This window comes from Pseudorasbora parva, chromosome 15 (genome assembly GCF_024679245.1).
Source record: "Pseudorasbora parva isolate DD20220531a chromosome 15, ASM2467924v1, whole genome shotgun sequence".
Taxonomy (NCBI): domain Eukaryota; kingdom Metazoa; phylum Chordata; class Actinopteri; order Cypriniformes; family Gobionidae; genus Pseudorasbora; species Pseudorasbora parva.
The window spans coordinates 816,941-839,299 of NC_090186.1; the positions used below are offsets into that span (position 1 = coordinate 816,941).

General features: G+C 40.7%; 1 protein-coding gene and 1 long non-coding RNA gene across 5 annotated transcripts in view; one reads left to right on the forward strand and one right to left on the reverse strand.

Annotated features, from left to right (window-relative positions):
• The window catches only part of LOC137041808 (NACHT, LRR and PYD domains-containing protein 12-like), a 50,674-nt gene extending 30,791 nt beyond the window's left edge, over positions 1-19,883 (reverse strand). The window contains exons 1-2 of the mRNA XM_067418479.1: positions 19,738-19,883; positions 17,521-19,611 (exon numbers count right to left, since the gene is read on the reverse strand). Of these exons, the coding sequence (XP_067274580.1) occupies positions 17,521-19,611; positions 19,738-19,883 (2,237 nt within the window). The remainder of the gene's footprint in view (positions 1-17,520; positions 19,612-19,737) is intronic.
• Positions 8,170-11,952, forward strand: LOC137040880 (uncharacterized). 4 transcript variants are annotated; one of them, XR_010898004.1, is made up of 5 exons: positions 8,170-8,384; positions 9,161-9,222; positions 9,318-9,439; positions 9,681-9,815; positions 11,324-11,952. It is a non-coding gene; the product is annotated as an uncharacterized lncRNA (long non-coding RNA). The 4 variants fall into 4 exon arrangements; XR_010898002.1 differs by having other exon boundaries at positions 9,161-9,439; XR_010898003.1 differs by lacking the exon at positions 8,170-8,384 and having other exon boundaries at positions 8,846-9,222.
• Positions 19,884-22,359: the final 2,476 nt, after the last annotated feature.

A 22,359-nucleotide genomic window follows, 5' to 3' on the forward strand; every position in this document is an offset into this window, starting at 1 on the left:
GCCTATTTTTGCTGCGCTGCTGACGCTTAATTAAAGTGAAAGCACACTTTTAAAGGACAAAATAAATGTGACTTCACACAAAAAGTGCCTAAAATGCACACAGGAAGCACGTGTAGTGTATTTGAACAATAACTGGAGTATGTCAGAGAAGAAAACGAAGAATAAAAATATCTGTGGAAGATTTTAGCAATTTAAACTTGTTTTGATTATTCAGTTTGGGTGAAAGTATGGTTATGATTATAAAAAATAAAGTAAACTAGCCAGAAAATATAACAAACTTTCGTTTAGTTTAGTTTTTAATACTCAGACAGGTAAAGGCTCTCGGTCTGCAGCTGCAGTCACGGTGCAAAACGAAAGCACACTTTTGATGGACAAAATAAATATAATATCACAAAAGCGCTCAAAATGCAGAAAAATAAAACGAAGAATAAAAATCATCTGTAGAAGATTTACCCATTTAAACTTGTTTTAATTATTCAGTTTGGGTGAAAGTATTATAAAAAGTAAAGTAAACTAGGCAGAAAATATAATAATTTATTTTAGTTTAGTATTTAATACTCAGACAGGTATAGGCTCTATCATTGTGGGAGCCGCTGCTGTGACGCTGCACCAACGCTTCCAGTGTGAATACACTCGCGCGTCTGCAGCTGCAGTCACGGTGTAGTTACGCTGAAGTGCAGCTCACGCGCTGCTCACGCTTGCGGTGTGAAACAGGCGTTAGGAGGGAAAGAGTGTTTAGAGACCATGAAGATGTCCTGTCCGAGAAGGATGACTCGCTAATAAGCCGATTTAGGTTCCCTAGAGCCATGCTTTTGGATCTTTGTGCTGAATTGGGTCCAACATTACAAAGGCCAACAGCACGAAACCGCTCCATCCCGGTACCATCCCAAGCCCTTTCAGTTTTAGGATTTTTGGCAACCGGGAGTTCCCAGCGGGAGTTAGCCGATAGGTAAGTTTACAACTATCAGGATGCGATTTGTTTCTGCACAAAGCTTCCTGTGAAAACGTATAATTCTGTTAATTTATCAAATGTCTGGGATTTCACAGCCATCCCTGAGCTCCTTAATGCCTGCTGTTTTGAAAGGGATTATTAAAATGTCAAAGCAATACATACAGTTTCCTTATACTATTTTGGAACAGGCCAATATCAAAAGGCAATTTGCAGCAATGTCTGGATTCCCAAATGTAATCGGTGCATTTGACTGCACTCATATTGCTATAAGAGCACCACATGAGATTGAGTTCATTTATGTGAACCGAAAACATGTGCATTCGATAAATATTCAAATTATTAGTGAAGCCAACATGATTCTGACAAACGTTGTGGCACGCTGGCCTGGTTCAACACATGACTCGTTTATTGTAGAGGACAGCAGTGTAGGGATCAGACTTGAGGCAGGTGCCGTGAGCAATGGATATCTTCTTGGTTAGTGAAAAACTACATATAATGGGATGTTTTCTGAAAGTTCAAGCCTACTGTACAATTGATCTGTTATACTGTGCCAGATGACAGTGGTTACCCCTGAGACGTTGGCTCCTCACCCCATTTCCAAACCCTCAGAGTGCAGAGCAAATGCACTACAATGATGCCCACGCTCATGCGCGCTCGTCGTACTTCATCCCTGACTCATACAAACATCATGATTCTGTACAGAATATACGAGCAAGAGCGCATTGAATCAGTGCAAACAAACGCGGAGCTGGTGTGTGAGTGAGGCGTTTTATCAGAGCATTGTCAACGTCAGAGAGTATTTGCATTAGATTACTATTACTATTATTATTTTCTAATGGCATCAATAAAGCTTACCCGCGATGAAGTGTTGGGTCTTCTATTCGCGGACCCTGATTCTGAAGGGAAATATGAGATGTCTGATTCTGAAAGTGAAACTAAACCTAACGTTACACTAAGCACAAACGGTGGATCATTTGCCCAATGTAGATGTCCTTTGCACAATATCAGTTGTTTACAATGTTTCCCGGGGTCGGAGTGTTCACCTTCAAGTTAGCAGGTGTGTTAGTGTTGCGAGAGATTTTTACCGCGCTCACCATGAAGTGCGCGTCGTCTCTCCGCGATCGTGGCGACAGTATTGTGGTGGAGACTTCTAATGCCACTGGGTATGTTAGACGAGGTCGAAGTATTCATAAGGAAAGTTCGGGGGTAACGTGGAGGCAGGATGGGGAGTCAAAATGACAATAACAGATGTCGTGGCTGTGCACACTCTGCGCGCGAGGCAGATCTGGATGCGCTGTTTGTAGCAGGAGCAGACGCGGTGTGACACGAGGCAGAGGGGCTATTATGCATAATATATCATATATATGTGCCCCATATATGGAATCAGAGTGCCTACGGTATGTAGTAAATGGAAAATCTCTACAACAAAAGGCAAACTGCTACATGCATTCGGTTTGTTTCTACCATTTATTAGTAATGACTTACACAGTTTGTTTACTATTTACCTGAACATTCAGTATTGTGCAATATAGCACACAGAAGGTGAGGGACATTTTGGGGGGAAAGAAGTGGCTTTTTAAACATGTGGCTTTTCATCAGTTTCCCCCACACATAGACTAATTTGTGGCGGACCGCCACAGAATCAAAACCGGCCGCCACATATTGCTTCGTCATTCATTCATTTTTACGCTATTTAAAAGGCGCATGCATATTAGTTCAGCTGCATTTCCTTATAGTTCTCTCTCCGCCCGTTTGCACGTCTCTTACTCACTCTCACACACACACACGGTTCGTTGCATTCAACTGTAAATCCTAAACAAGTTTCATTGGATGTTTAGCGCATTTAGTGTGACATAACTTTGCGACACGCCTTCATCACGCGGCAGCACGCATGGTCACGGCACTCTCAATAGTTCTAAACAAACCAGCGCGGTGTCAATCAATACATTTGAATGAATGAATGAATGAATGAATGAATGAGGCATTTATATAGCACTTTCATATGTACTACTGTACACTCAAAGCGCTTCACACTCATGTCAGGGGTCTCTCCTCAACCACCACCAGTGTGCAGCATCCACTGGGATGATGCGACGGCAGCCACAGTATAATGGCGCCAGTGCTCACCACACACCAGCGATAGGTGGAGAGGAGAGAGGACGATAGAGCCAATTCAGTGGATGGGGATTATTAGGAGGGCCGTGATTGGTAAGGGCCAATCGAGGGAATTTGGCCAGGACACCGAGGTTACATCCCTACTCTTTTTACGAGAAGTGCCATGGGATTTTTAATGACCACAGAGAGTCAGGACCTCGGTTTAACGTCTCATCCGAAGGATCCCGTGCAAAAGGTGCCGGCACGCACTTGCACTGCGGTTCATCTCACATCTGATGACGCATCTTTAATATTGGGTTGTAACTTGAAAATAATGCTTTATGTGTGTTTCTGTCGATGGATACACGTGCTGACTCCTCAGTTATACACTACAACAACAGCGATAATAAAAGAAAAACATGGGCAAAAGAATTAGAATAGAATCCGGGCCTGGTAACCCAGCCCCCCCCCCCCTCCCCCTCCCCCTCCCCTTTTTTTTTTTAACTATAACTTATAAAGCAAATATGACTTCCTTATTTCATGGCCATATTGTACATGCATTAATCCAATAATGTAGCCAGGTTTATTATTACTGAGATCACAAATGTTAGGGGGGTTTGGGAAAATTTCTATTTCTATGATCTACATATGTGTATTTTAAGATGTTCTGAAGGACAAAAAAATAGATAACAATAGCTTGAAAACCATGTCACTCGGCGCCGCTGCGGATTTAAGAACACTGACACAAAGACTAAAAGACGGGACGAAGCCGTAGCCGAAGCCTTGCGCCAGTTTCATATGTTTTAAAGGTTAATCACATATATTTTTAGGGGGCACTGAGGCATAAGTTCATAAAAAAGAACTTATCGAACTTAATTTATTATCAATTCATATGTAGTATATAGCTTACTGTACATAATAAGAAAACATTAGTTTGTCTTAGCACTATTTTAAACGTTTCTTGGGTCAATTTAAATGTGCTCACATTCATTAATATTCACTTGTGTGCGCTTATATAAGTATCATTTTTCCTTAAAAATATTAGGATGCTAAGTCCTAATATGGTGCATAAGTTATTAACGTTTTAAAATGTCACATTTAAAGAAATCTAGTGTTTGATAATAACTAAATATTTATTCAACTGGAAGACTATTTTTGAGCAACTAGATTAGATACATGTATATTTATTAAAAGCCCCATAAGGCAACTATAATGGCATTACAAATTAACATTATTATTTTTTAAGAATTTCTTTGAATTGGAATTCTCTATTTTAACCTTAATTAGGCTACTACACAAATCGAGATATAAATAATAAAAAATATTAGAAGAAATATATTTTAAGTGGTCATTACTTGCACAAATAGTATCCTATTTACTAGCCTATAGATCTCTTCAAAATATCCAATAAACATTATTAAACTAAAATATAGAAAACTTATTTAATTGAAAAATAGTAACGGTGTATGGTCACATTTTGTCCTCTATGAGTGTGACCAATTAGTCAGGAATACCTGAGGGCTAAATACAAGAATTAAATTAATGTTAACAATGCTGCATCTCTATCACTCTCCATAATAAAACGATCCTGTGAATATGGCTGACTTAATAATAAATGCACAAGCTGTACTGTCTAACAAAACTTGCAGCAAACATCTGTATAGTGAAGCTGTTGTGTATCCGCTTAAGCCATTCAGAAGCATTGACACCGCGCTAGAACTATTGAGTGCTCCATGAGCCACGTGGAACGCCTCTGGCTTTAACATTAGCGCCAAAACGCTGTTTATTGTTTGAATTTCGCATTAAAACTTAATAATAATAATAATAATAATAAGCTATAGGCCTTGCTTTGTCATAGTTATTGATCTGTAATGCTTTATTTTGGCCACTAGAGGTCCCCATAGGGCTCACATGACTAAACATGTGCCTTTTGTAATCGGTGTGATTGTTTTCACCTGTGTCTTAGTCTGTACTGTGTATTTAAGCTGGCCTGTTTCTGTGCATCCTCGCTTGGTTATTGTGGTTCTGAAGTCTGTGACTGATGTAAGTCTTCTCTTGTTCCAAGAAGTCCTCTGTGGTGTTTTTTGATTGTTTCCTCAGTTACTTTTTGCATATATTGGAACCTTTTCCCCTGAGTTACTGTTTTTTGAGATTTCTGACTCTTTCTTGATTTTTTGTCCTTTTTGGACTGGACATTCTTCTGTTTTTGTTATTGCCTGGAAGAAAGGGCTTTTTGGGCCCTTTTCCTTTTTGTTGTTAATAAACTCTTTTTGATTCATCTAAGCAAGCGTCTGACTATTGGGTTCAAACCTCTCCTGTGGCTCAGTGGTGGAAACTAAGACTTTCATGCCAGAGACCCGAGTTTGATTCCTGGTACTGACATGCTTTGTTTAAAGGGGGGGTGAAATGCTGTTTCATGCATACTGATCTTTTTACACTGTTAAAGACTTGGAATCCCATACTAAACATAGACAAAGTTTCAAAAGTTAAGGTGGACGTTTGATGGGAGTATTTCTTTGTCAAAAATACTACTTCCAGTTAGTCATAAGTTTCGGCAAGTTTTTTGAGATCATGCGTCCCCATTGACGTTAGTGGGGGCGGAATTTCCTTGTATGGGCCTTACGGACAATTCTACCGGAAGCGCGTGAGAGAGAGCGAGGGAGAGAGCGAAAGCAACAGCCTGCGCGTGAGAGAGAGCGAGGGAGAGAGCGAAAGCAACAGCCTACGCCCATCAAAGCGGGGCTTGTAGGATGCTGGACAGGTGACAATTACACATAGCACATAACAATGTCACCAAAAAAGTGGGTTTTTGGTTGCCAGACCAAGACAGTCCTGCACAGATTCGCCAAAAACCCCGCGTTAAGGCAACAGTGGATGTAATTTGCTTTTCCGGATCAGCAACTGAGTTGCGCGAATGTTTATATCTGTTCGCTGCATTTCGGTGCCGACTGTTTCATAAACAAGGCCCAGCTCGACGCCGGATTTTCCCAATCGCCTAATGCTGAAGGATGGAGCAGTCCCAACGTTAGAAGGGTGAGTGAGACTGCTTTTAGTCACCTTACTGTCTACACAAACCACGCGTAAACACACAAACACACGTGCACAACTGCACTTCCCACATGTACACCTTCAAAGACAAAAATACGACGATATAATTCAAGTATAAATATGTAAATAACACAAGCCGCTAAGCATATTATATAGTTAGTGTATAACTTGTAACTTACCACATACAGACGTCCTGCTCTAGTCGTTTTTGCTGCTGCTCCTGTTCAACTGCAGCCTCTGGGTCTGATTCCGGATCATAGATGTATGGCTGTATCCGATTAAAAGCCATATTTTTATTTTGAATAAAGTTTTTTTCCGCTGTTAGGGATGCACTCGACTCAACACACAGCGCGCTGCTGCACACGTCATTATTTAGCTCCGCTCACACGACACGCCCCCACCCGCTCGGCTTTTTTCGGAAAGACTCGGAACAGCGCATCTTTCTTATATAATTATTAAAAAAATAAAAACTTTTCGGAGATATGCAGGATGCAATGCTACTCTATAGGTACTCAAGATTGACATGACACTGACTGAAACTGAGTGTTTCACCCCCCCTTTAATATAAAAGCAGGTTTGGCAATTTGGCGTGAGATGAAGTTGGGCAGCGTGACACCGAGCCTGAAAGCATGTGTCACGTCAAATGCGTGAGAGTTGGCAACCCTGCTGACGACGTTCCCTGCCGCCCTCTACATGATCTCATTTCATTACAGCAGCGCCACTAACACCATGGCGACTTCACTCCAATAATCTCAACTAATCATAATGCCTCGAAATATTAATAATAAAATGTATATGAAATAACTAAGGAATCTTGTTGGGGCGGGGGCTCACTGGCGCCCCCCAGCTGTTGGCGCCCTAGGCAACCGCCTAGTTTGCCTATGCCTAGAAACGGCACTGCTGGTAACTCTCACGTTGTCCTGAGACCCCGGCCCAAATACGTGCCCAAGGTTCCTACCACTAACTTCTGGGATCAGTTAGTGAGCCTGCAAGCGCTGCCTTTGGTGGAGGCAGACCCAGCCCTGGCTTTATGTCCGGTCAGCGCACTTCACGCTTACGTAGATCGGACTCAAAGCTTCGGACCTCAGAGCAACTCTTCGTCTGTTACGGAGGCCAGCAGAAGGGAAAGGCTGTCTCCAAGCGGAGGTTAGCCCAATGGATAGTGGATGCTATTGTCTTGGCTTACCAGTCCCAAGACGTGCCTTGCCCGTTTGGGTTGCGAGCTCACTCCACTAGGAGTGTGGCTTCCTCCTGGGCGCTGGCTAAACGCCTCGCTGACAGACATATGTGGAGCTGCGGGCTGGGTGACACATAACTCGTTCACTAGATTCTATAGCCTCCGTGTAGAGCCGGTATCTTTCTCGCCCCCAGTGGCCAGTAGCGCTCGTTGTGCCATTCTAAGTGTCGGCTTGCAATGCTACTCCCACCCTCTGGGCCGGATACGTGCGTATATTGTCTCCAGTTGTGTTCCCCGGAAACGGCTAACCCTGTCGAGCTCACTTGCACTGCGGTGTCAGACGTTGCGAACCGTCTGACGCTAGGCCTGCACCCGCATGCTTGTGGAACGTGTGTGTAGGCTGGGTTCCATATGTAGCGGTTCCCTCATGGCAACCCCATATGTGTATTCTTCTACAGTACCAGCAACCCTACTCGGCTAGCCCCGTGTCTTTCCCTTGACGGAGCTCGCTCTGTCGTCTTTCCCCCCTTGAATCAGTTTGGAACCACCCCAGAGACTGCCATATGTTTTCTACCCTGCTAGGTTAGTCATTATGTGTATTCTGCCACCACGCCTTCCGTAGGCCGTGGCTCCGCAGTGTACCATCTCCCGAGACGAGAACGCTTTTCCAGCGTTATCCAATAGTCACACTGAGTGGGTCTCGCAGAAACAGCAGTGACTGATCTCCCTGCTTGAAGCCCTGACTTCCGTACCATACTAGACGGTCCAGTGCGCTCAAGCAGGACGCTGGAAGGGCCAGCCTCCTGGCGTTTTGGTAGGGATCCCAATTCGTTGGTCAGTTCCGACGTACGTCAGACGTGACCGACTGAAAGGGAATGTCTGGGTTACATACACACTAAAAAACGTTGGGTTATTTTTTGTACCCAACCGTTGGGTTACACATATTGGGTCAATATGTTGGGTTATTTTGCAAAATGTTGGGTTATTTTAACATCGTTAAAGTAATAACCCGGCCGTTGGGTTAAATACGGTTTCCCCAGTGACGGTTCAAATTTTAACCGTCCAGTTACTGCCAACAGAAGACGCTGCTGCAGCCTGATTATGAAATGAAAGGTAAGACATGCCATTTTTTTATGAATACAACTCTTATAACATTATGTATTGTGTACTGAAACGTTGAATATAGTCGAAAACTGAATTTTATTAAAAAAAATCCCTTTAATGCTCTCTGGAAAAATGAGATAGATTGGAAATAAACCATAGCTATCCCAGTTAGCTCGCTAGCAGTAATAAAGTAAAAACATTATTCTAGTGTACCTATTTAGAAACTTAATACGGTGATACAGAAAGTAAGTAACTAATGCCTAGTCTGAAATCACTATCTAAAGCCGTGCGGAGCATTATCAGCTCGGCCCGTGCAGCGCGAGCTCAGACCCGGTCACACGACACCACAGCAGCGCTGAGAGATCCAGGGGGAAGCGTTTGAAGTCGCCGAAATATCCAACAGTATAACTTACTACTCTAAATATCTGTTGTGAGATGAATGAGTGCAGATATTCACAAAAGCATTGACGCAGAAAACTGAAATATTGTGCTAACAATTTTAACGTTAGTTCACAACAGTTAGAATGTTTTCCAACCCACAAATTACCTAGTTTTACCGTAGTAAGTTAACACAAACTGCAACTATGATAATTTGGCAGAAATGTGGTAGGCCCATATTCATAATGAATGTTGTCATATGAATATATATTATGCATGTTACTATTAAACGTATTACAGGAGTAGCTAAATCATACAACCATAGTACGTTTTCTTATGAAGCTATGACAGTTTTTGCCTTTATTTTAAATATGTTGTACTAAATGTGTTATATACCTGTGTTTTAGACCAATGGATTCATTTGTGAAGCAAAGACTAGAACCGTTGAACCTCTGCCATTTAATTAAAGGTGAGTACGATATTGAAACAAGTTGTACACAATTATTTTTTAAAGACTAGTTTACTTTTCTGGTTATTTTTTCCCCCTGCTTCATTCTAATGCAGAGGAAGGATTGGATCTCAGTGGTTCTCGACTCTAGTCCTGGAGTATCACCAATAGTACACAAGTTCGATGTCTTCCTTATCTGATGCACATTTCCGGGTTTGGAGTCTCTACTAACAAGTTGGTAAGTTGAATAACATTAGATAGGCCAATGTGCAGTGCAGGGTCTACTACAGAACCAGGTTATTTGGGAAACAACCAGTTTATTATTATTTTTTCAGCTGTCTTCTCTCATTTTCATACAGTATGTTTTAATTTCAATAAGTTGTTTTGGTTGTGTCTAAGTGCATATGAAATCAGGTCCACACATTTGGTATAGGTGAAAACTGTTTTTTTCTCTTTTTCTGTTAACTTGTCTTTCAAAGATGATCATGGAGAAATTGCCTTTAAAACCCTTCCTGCCATCCTGCCATCATCGCCATACCTCACAAATGGACAACATGGTGTGTCCAACATATGCTGAAATGAAGAGAAGCTTAATTACATTCACCAATCAGCCTGTAAGTAAAAGCAACACTATCAAATTAGCTTTGATAAAGTGCACTGCTCATATGCATCCATTTATTATTTCCTTTAGTGATTTTGCTTGTTAATAGATTATCCAATAGTTTACCCAAAAAATATCCCATTATGTACTCACCCTCAAGTCATCCTAGGTGTATATGACATTCTTCTTTCAGACGAACACAATCAGTTATTAATAAATGTCCTGACTAATCCAAGCATTATAATGGTCAAAATTTGAAGCCCAAAAAAAGTGCATCGATCCATTATGAAAGTAATCCATAAGGCTCCATGAGGTTAATAAGGGCCTTCTGAGGTGAATCGATGGGTTTTTGTAGAAAAATATCCATATTTAAAACTTTATAGACTAAAATAACAAATTTTCGACAGACAGCCTTCCTTATTCAACTTACAAAGAAACTGTAACGCCTCTCGCAAATCAAAACGGTTACGCTACGTCCAACTTAATCGTCTCGACATTTACGCTTTTTTACGCTACGTCCGACGTTATTCTCACAGCAGTTACGCTTTTTTCAGAAGTTGGATACCTAATGCGGTCCATTGGAAGCTAGATATTTTACTTTATAACGTGTTAAATATGGATATTTTTCTTACACAATCCCATCAATTCACTTCAATGGGTTCTTATTAATCTCCGGAGCCGTGTGAAGCACTTTTATAATGGATGGATGCATTTTTGGGCTTCAAATTATGGGCTTCCATTATAAAGCTTTGAAGAGCCAGGATATTTATTAATATAACTCAGATTGTATTTGTCTGAAAGAAGAATGTCATACACACCTAGGTTGGCTTGAGGGGGAGTAAATCATGGAATCATTTTATTTTTGGGTAAACTATCTCATGAATTATCCTCGTGTCGTTGTAAGACTTTCGTTGTTCTTTGAAACACAAATGTTAAAGAAATCTGCAAGGTTTCTGTCCCTCCATTGACGACCTACGCAACTACCACTTTAAGACCCAGGACAGACAGCTTTAAAGTAATCCATGGGATTCAAGTGGTCTAACCTCAGTTTTATGAAGCGACACGAGTGCTTTTTGCAACAACAACACAAAAAAAAAAACATAACACAACAACATTTGCTCTCTTTTCAACACAACACGCATGCGTCTAGGGGCTCTCGTGAACATGTGTTGAGATTAATGTTTTGTAAATAAAGTGGTAAATTATGGTTAAGGGATAGAATATACGCTTGTCACTTCATAAAACTGGGGTTGAATTACTGGAGTCACATGGATTACTTTAATGTCTTTACTGCCTTTCTAGGCCTTTCTGTGTTCCGAAGATGAACCAAAGTCTTATGGGTTTGAAACGGCATGAGGATTAGTATGTTGATTGGTGAAAAATGAACAGCAGATGTAATGACTAATTAGTGACAATTTCTTTAATTCAGTACAACACTGCTTCATTGCAACTTTGACGTAATTTAACACTGCTGATGTTGTCACAGTGCAAGCAAACTGAACTTTTTTAAATTCTTTTAAGGTTGGAACTAACATGGAGCATTAGCTGAACAGTGAGACAAGCCAGGATCCACATGACGATGCTTGGGGACAAAGAGACCTCGCTGATTTTTTTCATTTTCACTGTGGAGGCAGTTGAACAGAAGACCTTATTTCAAGCACTGGCTGTATGTTTCAGATTTTTTATTTATTTATGACATGAACTATCCAAAGACCTCTGCCCCATTTGGGAGATTTTGTAGCATGCAAACTTGAATATATATTTTGCTGCCTCATTAAAAACTTTGATTATCATAATTTGTATTTGTTTTGCTACATATGTTTACAACACATCAAGGCATACAGTGTACAATGTAGATTTTTTTAATAAAGTTGTTTATTTCTGGAAGACTTTAATATTATGAATTTGTGTATTCTGTCCATATTTGTATAGGTTTTTAATTTAATATTTGTTGTGTTCATTTTTAATTTTTGTTTTGTATATACACCTTTTATGTATGTTTACCTTATGTACATTTTTGTGTATTATGTGTGCTGTGTATTTTGAATTTAATATTTACACATTTATGTATATTTACAATAAATATTTACTCCCCAATATTTAGTTTGACATTTACAATATATATTTTAAAGCACATTTATTGTTTTATACAAATAAAAACCCATTGTTTTCAAATACAGATTATTTTATTTATTAAAATAATGGCATGAATAAAAATAAAAATTTAACTCAACTGTTGGGTTACTTTTAACCCAACTGTTTTTTAACCCAATGCATTGGGTTAAAATAACCCAACGTTGGGTAGGTGCTATATCAACCCACAGTTGGGTTACGTGTTGGGTTATTTTTAACCCAACATTTTTAAGTGAGTATGTAACCCTTGTTCCCTGAAGGGGGGAACGGAGATATACGTCCCGTCGCCAGGTGCTGTGCTTCCGCTAGGAGGCCGAGTCACTTGTCGGCTCCTCAGGAGAAAAAAGCGGTGATCTACCATTACACTTCCTTATTTATACCCGTGCTGCGGGGCGGAGTGTGGAATGCGTGGATCGCATGCCAATCTCCATTGGCTCGTTTTTAACACACTTGAAGTAGATTGGTCTCTGAAATCAGATCCCAATTCGTCCGTCAGTTCCGACGTACATCTCCGTTCCCTCCTTCAGGGAATGAGGGTTACATACGTAACCAAGACGTTTTGGAAATCATAGGCTATGAAATTGCGCAGGTGCACAAGATGCAACACTGTCAGAGCCGACAGCAGTGTTGGGCATGTTACTTTAAAAAAGTAATTAGTTATAGTTACTAGTTACTTATCACTAGGGTTGGGCGATGTCACCTAAATCGGCAGCTGACAATGTGTACAGTAAAACATTGCGATGGACGATGATATCGTCCAGGGGGGTTAATAATAATATTTTCGTTTCGTTTCCGTTTTTTCAAACTTGAGCTTAGATCGGCTCAAAAAAAGTCAAGACCGACCCTACCCGAGCCCGTGCACCCGAGAGACCAGCTCTGCCCGACACATTAACTGTAGGCTAATTATGAGCCAGAGCCCCATTTAAACCTGACCATTTTTGAATACGTGGGCGTTCTGTCGAGAACGAGCCTGTAATGATTAATGAGCGGAGCGGAGCCGGTGTGATCAGCTTAATAATCCGCAGGCGCGCGCTCATGAACCCACCGGTAAAATGATGATCGCTCAAATCCGGCTCAGACATGACATAAATCTGCAGCTTACTGTACTTGTTGAAGCCATTACACAATGTTTTTAATTTATATTTAAATATTATAATATTTTTTTATTTCATCTGATTATGGCTATAAGTGCAAAGATGCGAGTGGGTCAGAAATGATTTTAGTGGTTATATTTAGTTTAATAATAAAGTTTGTTTTGTAGAAAGCCTCTTTCGTTTTGTACAAATTGTCTCTTAATTTTAATAAAGGTATAATTTAAATTTAATAATTCTTCGGCCAATTGTATGCATTTAATAACTTTTATCATGAACTGAAGAGCAGAAATATGTAGCCTAAACGGAAAGATTTGAATAAGCATAGTGCAGTGTTCAGAACTCACACGGTACACAGCTTGATACAGATGATCACGGCGATGGGCATGAGCGGGATGATAAAGTTTAAGGGATTTTTTTTTTTTACCTCATACTGAATATGATCGGGTGAAAGCACATTTTAAACAGGTAGCACTTATTCACACACGTACTAATCGTTCTCTCTAATGCATTCAAAAACATCTTGTAGTGTTTACCTCCTTACAGTTGCCAGTAGCCAGTAGGTAGCCTATACAGTTATTATATTATTCTATTATATGATTTTGAATGAGCAGGAATCTGTATTGATTCATTGATAAAATAACTGATGAAAACGTTCATCTTTCCAAACAAAATTTGCACTGCAAAAAGCATCAATGATATTTAACTTTTAAAGCTGATAAAGCCATTAAGTTTGGCATAGTGGGGGGAAAATGCACATGGTGTTTCTCCATCGTGATGTCGGTCAGTCATGATATCGTCCATCGGCACAACCCTACTTATCACAAACAGTAACTGAGATAGTAACTGAGTTACATCATTTCCTTAAATCCTCCTGATGTGTTGAAAACCACTGGATTAGAGAACAGGACTGATTCATTTCCCGATACACATTCAGACACAAAGTCCCACTGCCTCAAGATTTCATAATTATCCTTGAATATATGTTTCCAAAATGACGTCAGAAATTAAAATGAAGCTCAACCATTATAAACACTCATTCGTCATTCCACAACATACAGAGATCAAAGCTGATGAACCGCTAAATACATATTTCTTACTGTGACTCCACGTTTACCAATCAGGACTCCATACGGTGAATAATCTCCAGACGTTATCCCTAATCCCATCATCTTCCTCACCATCATCTTCCTCACCATCATCTTCCTCACCATCATCTTCCTCACCATCATCTTCCTCACCATCACCTTCCTCACCATCACCTTCATCACCCTCATCTTCCTCACCATCACCTTCCTCACCATCACCTTCCTCGCCATCATCTTCCTCACCATCATCTTCCTCACCATCATCTTCCTCACCATCATCTTCCTCACCATCATCTTCCTCACCATCACCTTCCTCACCATCACCTTCATCACCCTCATCTTCCTCACCATCACCTTCCTCACCATCATCTTCCTCGCCATCATCTTCCTCGCCATCATCTTCCTCACCATCATCTTCCTCACCATCACCTTCCTCACCATCACCTTCATCACCCTCATCTTCCTCACCATCACCTTCCTCACCATCACCTTCCTCGCCATCATCTTCCTCACCATCATCTTCCTCACCATCATCTTCCTCACCATCATCTTCCTCACCATCACCTTCCTCGCCATCACCTTCATCACCCTCATCTTCCTCACCATCACCTTCCTCACCATCACCTTCCTCGCCATCATCTTCCTCGCCATCATCTTCCTCGCCATCATCTTCCTCACCATCATCTTCCTCACCATCACCTTCCTCACCATCACCTTCCTCGCCATCACCTTCATCACCCTCATCTTCCTCACCATCACCTTCCTCACCATCACCTTCCTCACCATCACCTTCATCACCCTCATCTTCCTCACCATCACCTTCCTCACCATCACCTTCCTCGCCATCATCTTCCTCGCCATCATCTTCCTCACCATCATCTTCCTCACCATCACCTTCCTCACCATCACCTTCCTCGCCATCATCTTCCTCGCCATCACCTTCCTCGCCATCATCTTCCTCGCCATCATCTTCCTCGCCATCATCTTCCTCACCATCATCTTCCTCACCATCATCTTCCTCACCATCATCTTCCTCGCCATCATCTTCCTCGCCATCATCTTCCTCGCCATCATCTTCCTCACCATCATCTTCATCACCATCATCTTCCTCACCATCATCTTCATCACCATCATCTTCCTCGCCATCATCTTCCTCGCCATCATCTTCCTCGCCATCATCTTCCTCGCCATCATCTTCATCACCATCATCTTCCTCACCATCATCTTCCTCGCCATCATCTTCCTCACCATCATCTTCCTCACCATCATCTTCCTCACCATCATCTTCATCACCATCATCTTCCTCGCCATCATCTTCATCGCCATCATCTTCCTCGCCATCATCTTCCTCACCATCATCTTCCTCACCATCATCTTCCTCACCATCATCTTCATCACCATCATCTTCATCACCATCATCTTCCTCACCATCTTCTTCATCACCATCATCTTCATCACCATCATCTTCCTCACCATCATCTTCCTCACCATCATCTTCCTCACCATCATCTTCCTCACCATCATCTTCCTCACCATCACCTTCCTCACCATCATCTTCCTCACCATCATCTTCCTCACCTGTAATCCCATCATCTTCCTCACCATCATCTTCCTCACCATCATCTTTACTGCTCCTTTTACATTACGTGCACTAAAGTTGTAACTAACTTTTCCTTCACTGCTGGAGTCCTGAATTATTTTTGTTTGCCTATTTTTTATGAGTCCAGAATTGCGTTGCAAACAGCGCTGGAGACTCTATTGGTCGACTACTGGTGACAGATATTATGAGTTTATCTGTTACTAATAATGATTACAGTCAGCAACTAGAGAAAGCAGAACAATCACAGACCACAATCTAAACTATAAAGATAATAAACATATATTAGCTAATATTAATGTACAGTTGTCACCCTGAAGTTAAGATATTATTTAATATCAATCATAAATTATTAATAATCTTCATTAATTCATTTACCCAGGCCTGTGATGTTTTTTAATCAGTGTAAATCAGTTTTCTAATTAATGTTAAAGGTGTCATGAACTGGCTTTTTTATTTTTTTATACTGTTGTCTGAGGTCAACTAATGATGTTCGTGTGGTTTTTACATTTAAAACATCATAACTCATCAGTAATAGGCTATTTTCTGCACTGGTTTTGAGGCTCTCTCCTGAACGCTGGGTTTTGATGGGCGTGTCACTGGAGACTTGGAAGTAAACGCCCATGGCTAGGATTGGATAAGATTTGCATATTTAATGAGCTTCAGCTCCTGTCGGTTCAGTTCACATGAGAGAGGAGAGATGAGGGAGAAGCGGCAACCGGGATGATTCTCTCGATCACAGCAGAACGCGTCGGCATGTTAGTGTTCAGAGGGTTAACCTGTCGGCCGGAGAGGAGAGCAACAGGTGTAAAGAGGAGAGGTATCTCTTCGGATATTTCATTATCGATGCATATTTTGACAGCACTAAGTTACTTGTATGACCATCTGACACAATTTTTATGCACTGAGCTAACGTTTGTAGGTTTTAATTTGCGGATTTGTGGCTACGTTCACTGCCTATTCCACAAATGAACATGCCATAACGGACATGCTAATCTTATATTATCACATTATACATATAAGAACTCTGTCACTTATGCGAATTCCTAGCTAGCAGTTAATAGCGCAAGTTAAACAAATAGGCGGCTACAGTAAACTACTTTAGTTAGCTTACTTGAAAGTCTATGACTTACCTTTCATGTGACTCGAAAGAGCAGACTCGGCCATAGTGAAAAGCTGAACGTATTTTTGCAGACTTTACAGGAGGCACTTCGTGGGGTTTGTGCCCGTTTGATCCCAAATTCGTATTTAGCATCTATTAGGCAACGTTTATTGAAACGACAACATTGGGGGCGGAGTCGCACTTGGAAATAGACGGGCAGATCGCGAGCACAGCAGGTTTCATTTTAGGCTCTCCAACATTTTTATTTCTACATTTAATAAACAAACTATTTAGTCAGATAGGTATTTGTTGTAAAAGACATAGTTACAGTTTCAAGCATTTTTAAGCACGTTATCCAAAATTCAAGCACTTTTCAAACCTTGAAAACACATCAAAATGCAAGCACTTTCAAGAATTTCAAGCACCCGTACGAAGCCTGAAGGACGTTTTAAACTCTGAAACTTACAGGATATTCTTATATTACCATGACCTTTTATATATCAAAAGCTCAAGGGGAAGTTGATTTCTCAATTCATCACCCCTTTAACTTGACTGACTGCTTCATTTCCACATTAAAATAATCTAAAGGCACGTCATGAGCCCTTTAAGACTCTGAGCTTGTTATTTAGGAGAAAACCTCTCATTTAGCAAATGGTGCTGATTCATTATTAAACATGATTCTTCATTAGTGAATAATGAACACTCACAGAGCTTTTCTGCAGTTGATCACAGCTGGTATCAGTCTTCTTCTGCCCTCAGCTGATGTGTTGTATTTCCTGAGGTTCAGCTCATCCAGCGGCTCCTCTGAGATCTGAAGCATGTAGGCGATTGCTGAGCAGTGAGACGGAGAGAGTTCCTTCCCTGAGTGTTTGTCTGATTTCACAAACTCCTGGATCTCTCTGGACAGAGTCTGATCTTTCACTTCCAGCAGACAGAGGAACAGATTGATGGATTGATCAGCTGAGAGTTGAGCTGAGCGTTTAGGTGAGCGTTCTTTTTTGCGTTGCATATCAATTTCATCTACATACAGTCTCTCAATGAAATCCTCATCCTTCTCATCTTTGATCCTCTGTTGAATGTCCTGTGTGATTCTCCTGATGTTCTCTGAGCTTTTCTCTGTGTGTGTCAGTAGATCCTGTAAGAGTCTCTGATTGGACTCCAGAGAGACGCCCAGCAGGAACCGCAGGAACAGATCCAACCGTCCATTCTCACTCCTGAGGGCTTTATCTACAGCTGATGTTAGTAGATCATACAGAGAGTCTTCAACAGACCAGTAAGATCTGAATCTATGCAGTGGTTCCTTGTTCTTGATCACATGAGAGTAAAACTCATAGAAAGCAGCGAGAAACTCCTGGAGGCTCAGATGAATGAAGCTGTAGACTTTCCTCTGATGAATCACAGATTCCTCCTTAAAGATCTCAGTGCAGATCCCAGAATACACTGCGGCATCAGTAACGTCTACGCCGCTCTCTCTCAGGTCCTCCTCATAGAACATCACATTGCCCTTCATCAGCTGATTGAAAGCCACTTCAGCAAGTTTCACAATCACTTCTCTGTTGGACGGCAGGAGTTTCTCTGGATCTCTCTCTTCATACTTCTGATTCCTCATGTTGATCTGAATCAGCAGGAAGTGGATGTACATTTCAGTCAGAGTTTGAGGGATTTCTACCCTCAGATCTTCTTCCAGGAGCTTCTGAAGCACAGTGGATGAGATCCAGCAGAAGACGGGTATGTGGCACATGATGTGGAGGCTTCTTGCTCTTCTGATGTGGGAGATGATTCTGCTGGCTTGATGCTCGTCCCTGATTCTCTTCCTGAAATATTCCTCCTTCTGAGGCTCATTGAATCCCTGAATCTCTGTCAGACGGTTGATGTATTTGGAGGGGATCTGATTGGCTGCTGCTGGTCTGGAGGTGATCCAGATGAGAGCCGAGGGAAGCATCTCTCCTTTCATGAGCTTTGGCATCAACACATCCACTGATGAAGTCTCAGTCACATCAGAAACTTCCTTTGGCATCAACACATCCACTGATGAAGTCTCAGTCACATCAGAAACTTCCTTTGGCATCAACACATCCACTGATGAAGTCTCAGTCACATCAGAAACTTCCTGAGCGTCTGGAAACCTCAGTGTGATTCTGCTTTCATCCAGACCATCAAAGATGAACACAACTTTACACTCCTCATAAATCCTTGAGTCCAGATCGTGAAGTTCAGGATGAAAGTCCAGCAGAAGTCTGTGAAGACTGTACTGATGATCTCGGATCAAGTTCAGCTCTCGAAATGGAAGCACAAACATGAAATCTACATCCTGATTGGCTCTTCCCTCGGCCCAGTCCAGAATGAACTTCTGCACAGAGACGGTTTTTCCGATTCCAGCGATGCCTTTAGTAAGAACAGTCTTAATCTGCTGTTTCTCCTCACGTCCTGGTTCAGCTGAGGCTGTAAAGATGTCATTGCAGTAGATTGGAGTGTCTTGTGAGTGTTGTGTTCTGGCTGTTTTCTCCATCTGTAAAACCTCATGTTCTTCATTCACTCCTCCTCTCTCTCCCTCTATGATGTAGAGCTGTGTGTAGATCCTGTTCAGGAGGGCTTCATTCTCCTGGAGTTTCAGTCCCTCAAATAATCTCTCATACTTGTTCTTCATGCTGGTTTTGTGTCTGTCTTTGACTCTCTGGAGCTCATCATTCATTGGTTGATCGTGTTTATTCAGGGACGGCGTAACGCTGGGGAATGTGTTGATCAGACGAGAGACTGAGGCGGCTCCTCTAGAGATGCTTCGCTCTCCATATACTCTCCTGAAATAAGAAGAACAGATTACTGAATATGAAAAATAAATAAAAATCTAAATCAATACTTATGTTAATCTTGTATTTTCTGTGTAATTAATGCATTCGTGTCAGTTTCAGTTTAACACTTTTCACAATGCACATTGATCCAAAGCAGCTTCACAGAAAACAGAGAAGTAGAAAAACACAGAGAAAAGGAAAACCGTGTCTTTCAATCCTCCAGCGAGCAGCTCAAGGTGACAGAGACCAGGAACAAACTCACTAAGAGCTTTAAAGAGCATATTGCAGGTTAAATTTTTTTTTAGATAAACATATAACCTTGTATGAAAATGCCATATGAAAAGGTAATGCAGGATTTAATTTTTTTTTAAAAGACATAAGAGCACAAATTTAGCAGATAAAGTGGCCGTTTCGTTGGCTGTTTGTAAAACCGCAGTTTTTTTCAACATCGCGTCATATTACGTCACGAGAGGGAGTCGTCTGCCAAGCTCTGCATTGCCTCAGTGCAGAATAGGTTGGTATTCTGTAGTAATCAGTGTATTTTCGGTAGTTTTTCTATTTAAATTTATCATTGTCATGGAAAATGATAGTGTCCACCCTGTCAGGACATTGAGTCCACAGGTTTCCTAAAAAAAAAGTTAGAAAAGCTGCATTGTGGCGTTTTGTGCAGGTACTTCACTTCTGCATCTGCTTTGACACACGCGGTGGTGTGTGTGTGTGTGTTCACTTTACACCGCGGATTATCAGCGATATGATGAAGTTTAACATTGCAATACTCATGTAGTTAAAGGATAATATTAAATGATTTTTACATTAATCAATTTCAACATTGATTAATACAAAGTATGTAGGCTACATAAGCACACATGCATAGTCTCACACTTAAAAAAAAAAAGTCAGGAATTATGTGCTGATAATGTATATTTTATTCAAGCGTATACATCGTTCACTCAAATACATACTCAAAACGTCATACATCCCCACACTATCGACGGTGAATCGGCACAAAATAAACCCATAACACAGAATAAGTGAATAAAGGATCACAATAACACGTTATGCTGTCTGTGGCTCGGCGGCGGCGGAGTGTGACGGCCGGTCCCCACATGAAAAGAACCTATATGAGGATATATGCACATATATGAAACATATATGCAGCTTATATGTACATATATGCTGCATATATGCACATATATGATAATATGTATGCTGCATATATGCACATATATAATATGTATGCTGCATATATGCACATATATGATAATATGTATGCTGCATATATGCACATATATTCCACATATAGGTAAAATTGAGGTGCATATATGTGCATATCAGGCCATATAGCTCTCCTGTATTGCTTCTTTATATCCACATATAAGCCATATAAGATATGTCTCAGCTCATGGCAGGATCCGGTCATAGCTCAATGTAATTTTACAGGTTATGGTCTGTATTATTTGTTTTGATTTTTGTTTTTACAGAATTTTCCTGTTTTTTCATTATACAAGAAATGCCTGGTGTTTTACAGATATTCGCTGTAATTTAAATTTCGACTATTAAATTTACAGGAATTGCTTGTATTCTGGTAGCCTATTACATCTGTTTTTTTTTTTAAGATGGATTTTTACAGAATAATATGTAATTTTAGCCTATACATAAAAGTGTGATTAATATTTTACAGATTTTTTTTTGTAAAATTAGAAAAAAGTAAACGAATGTTTAACTACAGAAATCAGCAGTCATTCAACATGTTTTACTTACCATTTAAGATAATGTGTTGGTTAGTGAGTTGTTTTAGGCTAAATAATAGTATTTGTACATTAGGCCTATACATATTAGTCAAACTATAAATTGGATTGTAGCTACTAATCTTTTAACCTTGTCTTGCAAACAAACAAAAAAGAAGCTAATTTTGATAATTTTTTGCACTGACTAATTCTCCCCTAAATTTCCTAACCACATCTATTCATGTACATTTGATGGGTTTCCAAATCCAGTTGCAAATGCAGCTGTGTGTGTGTGTGCATGTGCGTGTGCTTGCATGCGCGCGCGCGTGACGCAGTTTCAAATTTGCTGCCGGTTAATTTTCCGTTAGTCACGCCCACAACAGTTTGCGGAGAGGTAACGTTACAGTGATGTTAGAGCGGGTGATTTGATTTTATATTAGGCTAAGCTACACTCGTGAAGTGAGTCGTGAGATTAACTGGATCGGAGCAGCCGTGAGCAGGATCTCGGAACTATGTGAGGAAAAATAACGCGCCATTTCAGCGAGAATGTCTCGGCAACTACAGCGACTTTTGACAAGCGGCGGCCATCATATCAACCGATCACTGGGCTGAGGTAAGAGTCTCATTCTATGATATTTATATCGTGTGGCTGCACATTGATGTTGTTGGTTGTTTTAAAGCTGTTAACATTTCTAATCGTTGTTCAGTCACATAACTGGCGTTGAGAGTAAAACACTGAAAATTATAGCAGTTCAGGCCTCTTTCAATTTTCCATCTGTTTAACCAAGATTAACTTAGCTATTCATAAAGTTTGAAAGGTTGTAACGTAGACTCACTGTATTCCGGACATCACGGTATTCCGGACACTTGAACTTTTCCGCGATTTCTATAAATAAACACTTCCTGGTCACGGCATCTATATATATCCATGTGATCTTTGCCTCCTCCTCTTTCAATTCCAACATACATTGTGTTCACAGAGCCAGTCATTTTAAAGAAATTAAGGCTAGTTTTTAACGTGCACCAATGA